Below are 15,705 nucleotides of genomic sequence, written 5' to 3'. Positions count from 1 at the left end.
TATTATAATTTTGATAATATTTTTAAAAATATCATAATTACCCTAACATAACATAGAAGGACCATATATAAGTATCAAGACGTAATAAACTATACAAGTATGCATGCAAAATGTGAACCACTGTTTGAGTTTTAGATTATGGAAATATTATTTCATTGGATTGTTCATGCTATGTGATTCGTGAATCATTAACACTATGTTTGATTTAAGGAAAAATAAATAAATAAATAAATAAGTGGAAAATTTCTTTTTTTTTTAATGCTAAAGAAAAAAAATTTTCAGTGTGGGTCCGAGTAAAAAAAATTCTCTCCATTACAAACAAAAAAATAAAAAAAATATTATTTTTTATATATTTACAATATTATCCATAATTTTATTATTATTAATAATTAAATATAAATTTAGTTTTAATAATTTTAATATATTATTATAATCGAAGTTTACATTTAAACATTATATATGTATTAGATAAATAATTTAAAACAAATATATAAAATTATAATATTTTATAATATTTATAAAATACAATAAATATAAAAAAATAAAATATTTATATTTTATTTTATTATAAAAATATTAATATAATTTTATATTATTATAATTTTTTTATTTTTCTTTTTATTCAAACAAAAAAATATTTTTTTATTTATTTTTTTATTTAAATAATATATATACAAATAATTCTATTTTTTTATTTTCTTTTCTCTGATTTTTTTTTCTTCTGATTTTTTTTTTCTATATCCAAACAAAACCTAAGAGTCTTCTATTACCCTTTCATTTATTTGTTAGTTACTGTATGTGGTTTTGTCACTACTCGTGGGTTTTTCCGTGTTTTTGAGTTTGTATCTTAGATTTTTAGTAAAACTTTCGTAATTTTGTTCTGATCTAACGGTTTGATATACACTGGTTCAAATCAATCTTTTTTTCCCTTTATATTACACGTGTTTACGTAACGAATCGTTTCAACTTTCAAATTTCATTATCGCTGTAAAGTAACGCAGTCAATTTAAATTGTAAAACTACGGTATGAAACATCATTGTCGATATTCAAAGAATAGGCAAGTAAAGTTAGAGCTGTCGGTTTAATTTATTGATTTTTCATAGTAGGTTAGATTTTTGTTTATATTTTAAATGGTTTTGATTCTAGTTTATAATACAAATTAAATGCATTTACTATGTAACGGTAATATTTTGGAAAAAAAAACAAAATTTATTTTATTTAATATTTATACACGTATAGCAATGTAATTCCCATGTACGTTACTAAGTTACAATAAGATTTGATTAAGCTTAAAATGGAGAGTGAAACTTGTGAATTTCCAATGATTAGATTGGATACCTCTTATGAAAAGGAAGAAGGAACAAAAAAGTGGTCAATATCACAAATAGTCAAGTCCTTGTCACCTCAAATACATATGTAGAATAAGGACACTATGTTGTAGCTTTTTTTTCTGGGAAAACTTGGTACTTATATTTCTTTTTATTTTTTTTTCCCCTCTTAATCATCGATTCGATCATAAGTCACTATGATATCAGTGGTAGGGAAATAAAGTTGAGGATTTTATTCTTAAAAAAGAAATATATTATAGATATTTATAACGAATGTATATCTCTAACATTACTAGTCATTAACACTAACACAAACACAAAATAGTAAAATCAACTCAAACGTATAAGAATCATATCTGGCTATGTTCGTAAAATTTTATCCGGAGGAAAAAAATGAAAATAATATAAACGTCATTTCCGGAAAAGGGTATCCAACCACTTATTGTCTTATTGTGCAATTAATTCAAAAATAAAATTAGCAATGGGAAAGATTACAAAAATTAAAGGTCATCACTTCTCCATGAGATAATCATGTATGTTAATTTACTGTAAGAAGATAACTTTTTACTCCATGTGCGATGCCGTCGTATTAAACACCTAACCATTGAATACCGTTCGATTATTGTTATGGTCAAACGTTCAAAATTCAACTCTTCGGGAGGAGTGGAGGACCAAAACCAAAGTCCAGAAAAAAGAGTCAAACGCTGAGTTTATATATATATATATATATATATATATTCTATGCCTGCCTAACTAACATTCACAAATATAGGATGAAATCAGTATTTTTGCTTTTTATTTGTTACTAGAATAAAACGGTCAATTTTGTGAAAAATATTCTTATGATCTACTTGATTAGGAGTGTCGATATGCACTCTACTCAGATAAGAAAACAAGCTTTTTGCTACGCTTTTAAAGCGTGGCGAAAAGTCCTTAAAAGCGTAACGATAGCTTTTCGCCACGCTTTTTGAGCTACCGGCACGCTTTTGAAAGGGTCACAACTGCAAGGGTGCCGGTTGCTCTATCGCCACGCTTTTCGTGACCTATTGGCACGCTTTTTTTCTTGCCACGCTTTTAAAGACCGGGACGCTTTAAAAGCGTGGCCATATGTGTGAACTATTGCTACGCTTTTAAAATGTGCCAAAAGCAAGATATGGCTACGCTTTTAAAGCGTGCCAATATCAAGCCATATAGCTACGCATTAAAAGCGTGCCAATAGCAAGACATATGGCTACGATTAAAAGCGTGCCAATAGGTGTGAGATACAGCTACGCTTTTAAAGCGTGCCAATAGCAAGACATATGGCTACGCTTTATAAGCGTGCCAATAGGTGTGAGATACAGCTACGCTTTTAAAGCGTGGCTGTTCATGTGCACTGCAACGTATATCGCCACGCTTCCAAAGCGTGGCAACAAGTAGAGATATGGGTACGCTTTAGAAGCGTGCCAATAGATTCTGAATTGAATTACAGCTCGCTTATAAAGCGTGGCTGTTGATTGCTGTTGTGTATGGCCACCCTTTTAAAGCGTGGCTGTAAAATAGTTCAGTACCTATTGGCACTACTTTTTTTATAAACCTTACAAAATCATAGATAATTTCAAAATTTAAAAGATGACTACTAATTTTAAATCAACAAATCCTTGCTTCATAAGCTTGTCACAGAGAAAGTGTTTGATCACATGTTAGTTATACTCTAACAAAATACCAAAAATCAAAGTCTCATCCACTAGCAGTTTCTTAATACATGAATTACAATTCCAACATGAATTACATTATCTACTTCCTTTACACTTCATTACAAAATATAAAACTTCATGATTACTGATCACCATTGTGAGCGAAACTGTTTTCAGCACTTCCCTGCATAATTTTAAATATTATTGTGTTAGTGCATCTTATACCAAACCAAAAAATGGAGACATATATTATCAACAAATGAATGTTATAGTTGTACAATAATTGTAACCAGCAAAGGCTTTTCTTTCATTGAAAGCCAGGATACTTTTTTTGTTCTTAAAGTTTTCAAAAAAGGAAAAAAGGGTACTGCTATAGCTAGGAAGCTAACAATCAAACTGCCCCCCCTCCCCTCCTTTTTTTTTTTGCAACAGTCACATGTTTCTCAACAATGGCATGTATCACCCTAACTCCTAATATATTTCACAACCAAATTAACCATTCTTGTAGCCCTATACTGCACCTGCAGTCACATGCATGCACAATTTATACTAGCAACTGGAAAATCAATACAAATTGCATATGGATCAATTCTATAACCGATCCCCAATAAATAAATCAAGCAAAATGAGATATACCATGAGAGCCATTAATTCCTTCTGGAGTCTGCAAAAATCAAAACAAACAAAAACATTAAAATTCAATTATGGTTTCTTTTCTTTTTCTTTATCCAATTTGATTAGGAAAAAGTGCAAATCTTCAAAGATTTCTCGTGTTTTCCAAAATTGAGATTCAATCCAAAATTGAGATTCAATGCCACACTAGATACAAAATAAAACACTACTAAAAAGTCAACAACTTTGAATTCAGATTCCAATTCAACACCATTAGCACCATTTAGAATCTTTTATCTCACTATCAAATGTCCAAAATCAACAACAACAATAAGTCAACTACTTTAAATGGAAATATATCGAATATCCAAAGATAGTGACTTACATCTTTGGGTGGAATATGAGTTGATTCGGAGGAGCGAGGAGTATTTCTCGGTCTGCTACTTGAGGCATCCAAAGGAGAATTTTGGGCAGCTTGCACTAAGGCTGCTACCTCTTCCTCACTCATTCCAGGGTTGACTTGGTGCACCAATACCTTTAATAAACTACATACACCGTCCATCTTCTTCTCTAATGATTCAACCTTGTTGTTGTATTCAACCTTGACTTGTCGAATCTCCTCATCCTTTTTAAGAGAGCTTTTTGTAATCGAAGCCCCAAAACAACGAACTCGACCTGGTTGGTCCTTTCCTAACACTCCTACAAATGCATCCTCATCATTTTCCCCTGCCTCTATGCGGGTTTGAAGTTCAGCCTGCCGCATTAATTTAGCATACAAACAATATTAATAGAAATCACTATAGAAATCACTATAGAATTAATATTGTACATTTCCAAATACAAATACAAACAACTCACAATTGTGCTTTGCGTTTTAGCATCAATTTCTTTTCCTTTTTTACTTGTGCGAGTTGCTATGAAAACTTCAACTCTTGATGGTTCTTCACTGTTCTCTTTAGAGTCGCGCTAGAGTACATATAGAAAAATTTACATGAAGCATGCTAACTAGTAAACTACAACCTGAATATAAATGAGAAATCACAAAAAAATAAGTTACATTACCAGTTGCTTGCGCACTATTCCAAAATTTGTGGAACCCATCCGGTGAGGACATGTTTGCTTTGACCTATTTTCAGCATTCTTAGTAGACACAGCCTAAATATAAACATGAAAAAGAGATGTTATTATTCTTAATAAACATGTTTTCTTGTTTTTTCAAAATCACACTACCTTTTTCCAAAACACCAAGTTTAATCACATAAAGAACTAAAAGACAATATTACCTTAACAGTCGGAAGACTCCAATACCGAATTAGTTTGCGAAATTGAACCTCCGGGATCTCTAACGGTCGGTTCTTTATCATTTCTTTCTTTGTCTTGTACTTCAAGAAATGTTCCTTTTTTATTTCGCCTTTGTATTTTTTCCATGCACGACAAAATCCGTTCATTACCCACGGCTTTGAAGTTATTGGAAGAATGAATTTTTGCTAAACAAGACAACAAATTAGAATGTCAAAGGTTAGCATAAATAAAGTAACAAATAAATCTTAACAAAATTATCTATAATTCTTACATACATTGGCATACTCCCACATGTCCTCTTTGAGGTTTTTAGGCACACCATGCCAACTAGTATATAGCAAAGTCACAAAACGAGGATTTCTAACTGTTGTGCCCAAGAGTTGGTTGAGGTTAGATACAACCTCCTTGGTTGGACCTATAGGCTGCCCTCCAAGAAATTCCACCTCCCGTCGATCATTAAAATCAGTGGCATGAAGCTTTTTGCACATAGTCTTTCCACGAGTTTTCTTCTTTATTGTGCCTAAATCCGATTAAAATAACAGAATTTTAAACTCAAATCAACTTAGAAGTAATACAAGCTATATTTTGACAATAAGGTAAAACAAGAAAAGCACCTTCATTACTAGCTTGTCCTCCATTACCCTCATCATTTGCAGCATCATCAAGCTCATCTTCCTCATCTTCCTCATCTTCTTCATCTTCCAAATTTATCCCATGTACCTTAAAATACATGTCAAGACTCATTCCTTTTTTCGTTGAACTTGCAGTTAGCTCGCTTGTATCTTCTCCCTCATCATCAGAACTTAAATCATTTTGTTCCATTGTATCAGCTTCAACAGTCCTCTGATTCCCAGTTTTGGAGGTCTTTTCAGCTTGAGACATTGTCCCGTTCCCATTATGTTCACATTCTTGAAAAAGTGACATTGGTTGCACCTTCTTTTTCTTCTTTGGAGTCCTAGCTTGCTCTTCAATGGCATCTTCCACGATTGTGATGGGTTGGTTTCTTGTTTGATCTTTTGGGTCTTGAGCTTGGAAGCTAGCCTTCTTATTTTCAGCCATGATCTTTTCTCTTTTAATATTGTATTGTTGTAGCAATTCAGCACTTGACCTCACTTGTGTAACCTCAAAGGAATTCTTTTTTTTTGGACTTTTTTCTTTCATTTTTTGTGCTAAGGTACTTATCCGTTTTCTTTTAGCGATCTCTCCTTTCTCTATTCTGCATACACAAAAGAGTTACAATGAAAAAAATGTTATTTTATGAATAATTAAACGAACATAATCAACATAAGCGAGTAATTAAATAAGCAAAATAACTAAAACAAAGGAGACATTTAGAATTCTACCAAAACAGCATTACATGAAAACATGTCAAGATGTTTCAGAATCAGAGTCCTCCATGTACTCGTATTCACTCCCCTCATCTTCCTCACCACGTTGTTTGGCAAACATATTTGGAGCCACATCTATAATGGTTGCTCGTAGATCATTCCTCACTAGATCAACTTCGCCATTATCATTTGGGAGACTGGGAATCACTTCAGGTTCACATGGCTCCCTTGCATATATTATGGGGGAATCAGACTCAAGGTCATCACTTATCCTAAATAAATCTCTTGGAATTGTTTTCATAACATAGTGTTTGTCACTCACATATGGGTCTTGCACATAAAAGCATTGGTTTACTTGGGATGCTAGCCCAAATGGTTCTTCTTGGTAGCATTTCTTACTGAAATACACATATGAGAGACCAAAGTTGTCTTTTGCAACTGTATACCACTCACACTTAAACAGGACTACCTTAAATTGGCCATAATAATCTAATTCAAACATATCAACTATTCTACCATAGTAGGTTACTTTGGCTTCAATTGGGTTCTTATCTTTCACAGTAGCAAAACTAGGAGTCAATGCCTCCAATGTGACACCACTATTTTGGGTTTTACGTCTCGCATCACGGTGCCTTGTATGAAACCTATACCCATTGATAACATAACCTGAAAATCTTTTTGCAACTCTATTTGGACCCCTAGCCAACCCTTTTGCCCAACCAGGCACATCCTTTTTCATGGCACGAGTTTTAAACCATTCTGAGAACTGTTGACTATGGTCTTTGGCTTTCTCCCACTTTGTTCTTCGTGGATTGTACTCATTTACTGCCTCCTCATGCTCTCTGAAGATCAAATAATCATATTCTTATTTGTTAGTAGGGTAAAATGTTATGATTGAGGTCTACGAAATGACAATGAATCAATCAAAATACCTCATGTAGACTTCGATCTTATCACAATTGTTTAGGATGTATGAATGACCTTGTATTTCTGATGTTTCATCTAACATGAACAAATCTCCCATTTTTCCACCCAAAGGACATCCTTTGCTTGGAAACAAACTCGGAGTTCGCAGCTCATCTGAAACACACTCATCATTGTTTCGAGGGACTCTGTTGAATCTTGTCTGGACATCTTCATGCAAATATCTTGAGCAAAAATTAATACACTCATTCGCCAAATATCCTTCAGCAATGGATCCTTCTGGACGACTTCTGTTACGAACATATGATTTTAGTGTGCACATATATCGTTCAACAGGGTACATCCAACGATATTGAACTGGACCACCTAACCTCACTTCATTTGCCAAATGGATAGGCAAGTGCACCATTATGTCAAAAAAGCTTGGAGGAAAAATCCTCTCCAATTGGCATAATGTCTCAGCAATCTCTGCTTCTAAGTTAACTACCTCATCTATGCTAATTACCTTCTGACATATCCGGCAAAAAAATGAACATAATCGAACTAAAGCGATGGCAACATGGTCAGGAAGTATGCTCTTGATCGGTACTTGCAACAAGTAATGTAACATGAAATGAGCATCATGGGTCTTGTAACCAGAAATCTTCTTTTCCGTTTGCTGCACACATCGAGCGATATTGGAAGCGCTGCCGTCTGGTAATTTTGCCCCTTTTAACACACTACAAAAGATTGTTTTCTCTGCTGCAGTCATTGAGAAGCATGCCTTTGCTAACTTAGTTCTTTTACCATCTTTCGTATCTCTTGGTTGAAGATTTTTCCTGATACCCATGTCTTTAAGGTCAAAACGCGCAGCTGCATGATCTTTTGTCTTTCCAGAAATATCCAAAAGCGTTCCAATTATGCTATCAACTATATTCTTCTCTATGTGCATGACATCAAGGTTGTGTCTAAACATGTTGAACTTCCAATATGGTAAATCAAAAAAGATTGATCGCTTTTTCCAATTTGAAATGCCATTCTTTGCTTTCCTTTGCTTCTTCCCAAAAGAATTATCTACCCCTTGCAATATATGAAATACAGTTGTTCCATCTAACAACTGCGGTGGAGACCTAAGTTCAGTTTTCCCATTGAAAGATCTTTTATTATGTCTCCATGGATGGTTCATGGGTAAAAACCTTCGATGATCCATATAAACAGTCTTGTGGCTATGTTTCAGATATATAGAAGAAGTCTCATCATTACAACATGGACAAGCCAATTTTCCCTTTGTACTCCACCCAGATAACATAGCATACGCAGGGAAGTCGTTAATTGTCCATAAAAGACATGCTCTCATGTTGAATGTTTTTTTCTCTTTGGAATCATATGTTTCGACACCTAACTCCCACAATTCTTTTAATTCTTCAATTAGTGGTTGAAGAAAGACATCAATATCATTTCCAGGTGATTGTGGGCCAGGAATGAGTAAAGAGAGCATAAAATAATCAGGCTTCATGCTCATCCAAGGGGGTAGATTATACACCATCAGAACAACAGGCCATGTACTATGTGTACTACTCAAAGTTCGAAACGGATTGAATCCGTCGCTTGCTAAGCCAAGTCTCACATTACGAGGCTCCTTTGCAAAATCTTCATGTCGACTGTCAAATGCTTTCCAAGATTCACCATCGGCAGGATGCCTTAACGACCCATCTTTAACACGTTCATTATGATGCCAAGACATAGCTTCAACCGTCCTTGTGCACATAAAAAGCCTTTGAAGTCTGGGAATCAGGGGGAAATGCCTTAGAGTTTTTGCAGCAACTTTACGAGGCTTTTTAGATGAGGTAGCATCGTCCTCTTCTACATGATGCTCAATATAACGGGATGTTCCACAGACATGGCAAGATGAGTCATTCTCATGCCCTTTCCGATACAACATGCAATCATTGGGACATGCATCGATCTTTTGGTAGTCAAGACCCAAATTCTTCACCATATTCTTCGTTTTATCAAAAGAAGTAGGAATATTCAAATGTGGCATTCCTTCTTTCAATAATTCTAAGAGAGAAGTGAACGACGCATTACTCCAACCGTGCAAGCATTTTAACAAGTAAAGACGGATGGTAAAGGATAATCTTGTGAATCCTTTACATCCAGGGTATAGTTCTTGGCTTGCCTCGTCTACGAATTTATAAAATTCTTTTGCACCTTCGTTAGGCCCCATGTTATGTCCATCAACTTGTGTAGTATCTCTAAATCTATCACGTAACAACTCATCAATATTATCATTGCAGTTATATTCCTCATCTGTGTCACTGTCAACATCCATAGCAACAAGTGATTCCCCATGATTAAACCACCGCCTATAACCTTTTACGAATCCATCGCATATTAGATGGTCATACACGACATCTCTCCTTAACCAAAGTCTATTACAACACTTTGCACATGGGCATTGAATTTCATCCCCTTGAGGAATTCCCGGTGATGAAAAAGCAAAGTGTAAAAACTTTTCTACACCGAGTTGATATTCTTTTTCATGACGTGGTGTATCCATCCAATCCTTGGACACATCCATCGAAAACCTATATATTTCAAATAGATAGCTAAGTTTCTAGTTTGAAGTCTTTACTGCTAGTCTCACTAACTGCGAGTCTAGCTTCCTAATTAACTAGGAGACAATTTTCCAAGTCTCCAAAATACTTTGAAGGCATTGGACATAAAATAGCGAAGAAAATTAAATTTTAGCAATTTTTAAAGGTCCTGAAGTGAGTGCCTCAGGAAAGCACTTAAGTTGTCCACATAACATTAATAACAAATTAAGAGATGTATTTAAATTCACATGAACCAACCTTAAATACTGTCGTAATCCGTACAATACCAGCACCAAAGTAGTAGCGCAGCAGAAGCAGAATAGCGGTTCGGCAACAGATAATCAGCACCACAGCAACATCAAAGCAATACCACAGGAGCAACAGAATAAAAGAAGTGGTAGTAGTGGTGGATAGATAACTATCAAAAGCCTGTTGGAAAGCATAAAATTAAAATGCTCTTGAGAATTAAATTTTTTTCTTAATTTAAAACATAAAAAAAAAACCATAGAAATTTGAAAAATGGGGGAATTTAGAAAGTAGGAATCGAAGAAGTGGCTGGAGAAAACCCCAAAAGGGCAGGTAAACCCTTGGCAACTTTGGAGCATTAGTCTAACTGCTCAGCATGAACTGCTTGAAAATTACATTTGAAATTAAAATAGCATCCATTTACATATATTTAGCACAAATTGTGGGCCATAATCCATTTAAAAAATGCCATATTTATATATATTAATCCAATATATAGCTTGGTCCAGACCTAGGAACTACTTATGAAATATAAATTATATGCATTATAAAAGGAAAAAGGATTATAACCACCCCCATATATTCAATTCAGCATTAGCATCCTTCAATTCTATATATATATATATCTCTACTATTTGAAGATATTATTTGTAGCAACCAACCAGCAATTAACAAATTTCTTGATTATTTTTCGCTGTTATATAAACTGTTTTATGAATTACTAGTACTATTTCAATTTTGACTTAAAACTGGCAAGTATGTCTCAACTTTAATTTCTCTGAGATTAAAGTATATCTAGGCTGTGATTTTCCAATAATCTAATTTTAGGTCTCCTGATAAGTATACTTTAAATACAATCATTCTCAATCCATAAGGTAATCATAATAATAATAAACTTCTACCTAAGAATAACCGTATTAATTAAAGATTACTCCGTCAAATACAAACAGCAAAGCATGAAAAATTAAACAACTCTCTTTTTCTGACCACAGCAATCACCTTCGAAAGACATGAGCAAGCAACTCAGAATCAGAGCGTTAAACCTGTAGTGCTCTTTCTTCACTTTCTTCTACATTCTGCAGTGTAAAAAAGATTTCCAAGTAGAATTCAGAAAATCCAGAATGAAAAGAATAAGAACTCCACAACCCAAACTATCATATGTAATGTCGGTGGCATATGGATGGCAAGAAACTGTTAAAAATAGTTGAAAGTTTAAGAAACCAAAGTATAAACAATGCAGTACCATAGGAGCAGCAGAATAAAATAATTGAAAATAATTTCATACCCTTAGCTTCAGATCCATTTTTATCCATTTCAAACATACAACAACAGATCATATTTATATTTTTGTTAAGAGTTTTCATTCATCAAAATTTAAAAAAAAACTAACTATATATATTTTTTATATATTTTATACACTAGCATAACAACAGCTCAATGAAAGCAACAAAAGAAAACTGCTTAGACAGAAGGCAACTAGAATTCAGAATTGTGAACATGCATAAACCAGAGAGGAATATCAAAGAGGCATATCAGAGAGCACTTGGCGTGCATTAATACTGATAATAACAAATAGCATAAACCAAGCGAACCAAATGCACCAATTCACAAAATTCAATATTAAAAGCACAAACAGTGGCAATCGGCAAGAATTAGTATCCAAATCTAGTAATAATAATCCAATAATTCAAGACAAAGACACCAGTAGCATCAATTCCCAAAGCCTTTACGAAATTCAGAAAACAGGGAAGGAGGAAGAAAAAAGAGGTAATACCATCAGCAGACATAGCAAAAATTAACAAGTTTCTTGGAGTCTTGTGGTACAAATGGTAGAGCTTTGAAGAAATTGAATTTGTGAGATTGCTCCCTGAATTTGAGAAACAAAAATTTGTTACTATTTATCCAAAGTAAATTACAACATATCAGCATGAAAGCCTTATGCATGGCACATATAATAAATCCTATAGGAAGGAAATAGATTAACCCATGAGATAGAAATAAAAGAAAGATAAGAGAATTCAGAGAAGTGTGTTTATAAGGAAAAAATCTTAAACCAAAGGATTAATTTTGGAAGTTAATTTTTACCTTGTAGGTACGGTTTGGAAGACAGTCGCAGGATACAGTTGAATCTGCAGTTTGAACAGCACACAATTTCAGGGTAAATCATACAAGAGTATGAAAAATTGCCGTGCATATACAGACGTGAATAAACTAATATTCAGATGTCGAACATAAAATTTGCACCCCAATAATGTAAGATAAGAAATTCTCAGTTGAGTTCAATCTAGACTAGGAAATATGCAGCTACCTGAATATTTACAATGAGAATAGAAGGAACATCCCCAGGTTTGCTGATAGAAGGAACTCCTAAACAGCGTGCAATATGTTCAGGTTTTAGCTGAGACAGAAAGAGGTCTGCTCCAAGGGAATAGAAAGCAGCATTGGTTGGCGCAAATTCTTTCTTCTTGTCCCTGCCAACCAAGTCCAAGCAACAATGAATTCTAGCACTATCAGTAATGAAAAATTTTGTTTTTGTCATGATATCCTCAACATGAGGGTGATCATAACCCAAAGGTTAATCATTAATCCCCCCAAAATGGTGTGTATACAAAAACAAGTATTTTGTACCAACCTAAAACAGTTTTTCCCTCTGACTTTGAATGAACTTGGCTCAATTAAAGACCAAGAACCAGGGCTTTGTTTCTCTTATCCAACAAAATGGAATTGACAAACCTGCTATTGGCTTTAGTTTAGGTGCCTTGGGTGAAACTGAAACAAATGAGACCAAAGTGAGAAACAAGAAAAACTACCAAAAAACAAGGGTAGTAAACATCCAAAAACTAAAAGCAAATAAACTTGGAAACTAAATTTTTATGTTCATTTATTTTAACTTCTTGTCTTAACAGCTGGAGAAATAAAAGAAGCTCAATCATTCACAAGAAACACCATTTTCACACCCATTCTAACTCTTCTACTGACATAAAATAGAAAAATAAACAAAATTAGGAACAAAATAGCTTCCCCTGCATAAATAAAATATAAATCAGCTCTACAACCAACCCTGATTCCAATGCAGAATTTTAAAATCTTTTGGCTGATGGTCTTAAAACAAACTCAAATTTTATGTTATTTTCCTTTTCAAATTTCAGATGGTCTTATGTATTGGGTTTGAAACCAGTGCCCTTTCTTTTCCAAATGGTGCATTCCTGCTTCATTTCTACTAATAAGTCTGCATCAATCGAACAATATTTTTATAAGAACTGTTGAATCTTGAAAAAGTCACCTACATATCACTCTATGTCCCTTTCTAGTTTATAATAATTATTAAAAATTTTCAATAACAAACAGGTCATAGGTAGAATAAATAATCTTAACCTTTTTTTCTTTTGAAGTTTAGAAGTTCAATCACAGTTGAAAGTAGTCAAAGATACCACGTTTATTTTGAACTGAAATAAATTCTGTTCAGGACTTCCTATTAGAGCCGTGATCATAACAGAAAAAAAAAAACAATGAAATAACACCCAATTTATATATTTTATATTTTTTATAAAAACAAACAAAACACGACACCAAAACATGTCAAAATGAAATATGGTTACTACAAACTCCTAAACTCTGGTTTGAGTCCTCTTGTGTCCATCCAAACATGTAAAAAGGGCACCTAAGAAAGGTATAAGTACCAGAAAAAAGAGATTATTAGTTACCTTTAGATTTGAGGACAAAGAGAGCACCTGCATCAACATCTTTTTGGTGCTCATCAACTTGGTTACAATCATCATGCTTCTCTGCTTCATGTGATATAACACCCAATTGAACTCATGTTTGGTGCAGAAACCTAAACTTACACACATGAACATAGGACATGATAGCTCAAATGAACCTATAGTAACCATCACAGAAAACAATTTAAAACAACCAAAATGAAGATACAGTGAGCCAGTAGAAAATCATTATTAAGCTATAGTAATTAATACCCAAATGAGTTAATAAAGTAGAAAAAAAATGCTCTTGACTAATAACTATATGCGTTCAATTCTTATTTAAAGTGACAGCAAGATAATACATCAAACACACTAAAGTTTTGGCATATAAGTAATGAAAGAATAATGCATCATAGTGAAACTAATATATATGTTTAGCTTTTGATAATGGCAAGAGCTTAGCTCTTGGGGCTGTGACACTAAGCTAGACAAGTTTAAGTAACTAAAATAAGGTAGAATCAAGAGTTAATAAGAGTTAGAAGTCTCTAAAACTCAAAATGATCATTTAGAGTCTATTACATTCTTAAAATTTCAGTCAAAAATAGTTTTTATAAAACTTTGAGAAGTCTATTACATTCTTAAAATTTCAGTCAAACAACACCACCAACAAGATCAACACGATGCACTCTTTCTCTCAGAAAATGAAGCTACAACTTCAAAACATTCACCATATACATGTTTAGCTTTCAAGCTTCCCTTTCCTTTTCTGAAACTGAGATCATTTCCAAAAGGTGAAATTGCAAAGAGGAAGTTAAATGCAGTTAGATAGAAAAATAAAGTGATCAGAAGCATCATCTAATTGCCATAAGAGGGAAATATTACCACACTTGAAGCATTACACAAACATTAAACAGGGTAAATGAAACAAAATGGAGATACTTATTTACGCACCTAGGTTCTTGTCAAGGGTCTTGGTGAACTAGTTCAAAGCTGGTGGAGCCTTCAACCTCTGCTTGAGGATCCTCTTCTTCCTCTGCTCCTCTGATCCCGAACTGCTTAGCATTGTTCTCGACTAACGGGTTCCTCACCTTCTCCTGAAGAAATGCATGAGAATCAAAACAATGAACAATAAAAAAAAAGACTGAAAACCTAGAGTCATCCTCATGAATCTGACTGCAGAAAAATAAAAGGAGGAGAAACCTACAACCTTATTCGAAGCTGGAAATGGCGCTTTTCCACCTCGTCAGATGTTAGGGCTTCGACGTTCTTCACGGAAGCGAAGAAGCAGGAAGCGAGCGGCAGCGCGGATGGGAGGGCTTCGTCGTTCTTCACGGAAGCGAAGAACCAGGAAGCGGGCGGCAGCGCGGAAAGGAGGGCTTCGTCGTTCTTCAGGGAGGCGAAGAACCAGGAAGCGAGCGGTAGCGCGGAAGGGAGGGCTTCGTCGTTCTTCACGGAAGCGAAGAAGCAGGAAGCGAGCGGCAGCGCGGAAGGGAGGGCGTCGTCGTTCTTCGTTGGAGTGTTGTCATCGCGGTGAGGGCAGGGGTTAGGGCTTTTGAAGAAGGGTTAAGGCAAAAAAATTGAAGACTGGTTAGCTAGGGCTTTCGGAGGGGGAAGCGGTGAGGCACAAAGAAGGAGGAGATTGGTGGTTGCAATTGCCATTGGGGCTTTCGAAGGAGGAGTTAGGGCAGAAGGAGTTAGCTTCTTTTCTCTAAGTGTTAGAATCACGAAGGAGCTGAGTTAGGAGCGTTTTTGTTAATTCGAGCTTCTTTAATTTTTTTTTCTGAGGGAACCTTTTGGCCACGCTTTTCAAGCGTGCCAAAAGGCTTGTAGGAAACGGCTACGCTTTTAAAACGTTACAATAACAAATTGCTGTTGCTACACTTTAAAAGCGTGCCGAAATCTCTCTATGGCTACGCTTTATAAGCGTGGCAGAAAAAAACGTGGTTAAATCTCACATCAACTGCCACCCTCATAAAAGCGTGGCCATAGAGAGATTTCGGCACGCTTTTAA

The 15,705-nt window shown here is 34.6% G+C and overlaps 1 protein-coding gene across 1 annotated transcript; it reads right to left on the bottom strand.

Annotated features, from left to right (window-relative positions):
• Nucleotides 1-3,147: 3,147 nt before the first annotated feature.
• Nucleotides 3,148-9,731, bottom strand: LOC107633179 (uncharacterized). The gene is made up of 8 exons (XM_088486780.1): nt 7,180-9,731; nt 6,322-7,089; nt 5,534-6,135; nt 5,195-5,439; nt 4,901-5,104; nt 4,680-4,772; nt 4,003-4,371; nt 3,148-3,189 (listed from the first exon to the last, which is right to left on the bottom strand). Exons 1-8 carry the CDS (start codon nt 9,729-9,731, stop codon nt 3,148-3,150), a joined length of 4,875 nt encoding a protein of 1,624 aa, XP_088342906.1.
• Between the last annotated feature and the right edge of the window lie 5,974 nt (nt 9,732-15,705).

This window comes from Arachis ipaensis, chromosome B5 (assembly GCF_059453495.1).
Source record: "Arachis ipaensis isolate K30076 ecotype BB chromosome B5, ASM5945349v1, whole genome shotgun sequence".
Classification (NCBI taxonomy): domain Eukaryota; kingdom Viridiplantae; phylum Streptophyta; class Magnoliopsida; order Fabales; family Fabaceae; genus Arachis; species Arachis ipaensis.
Note: the sequence above shows the minus strand (reverse complement) of the source record. Positions and strands in the feature narration are given on the sequence as shown.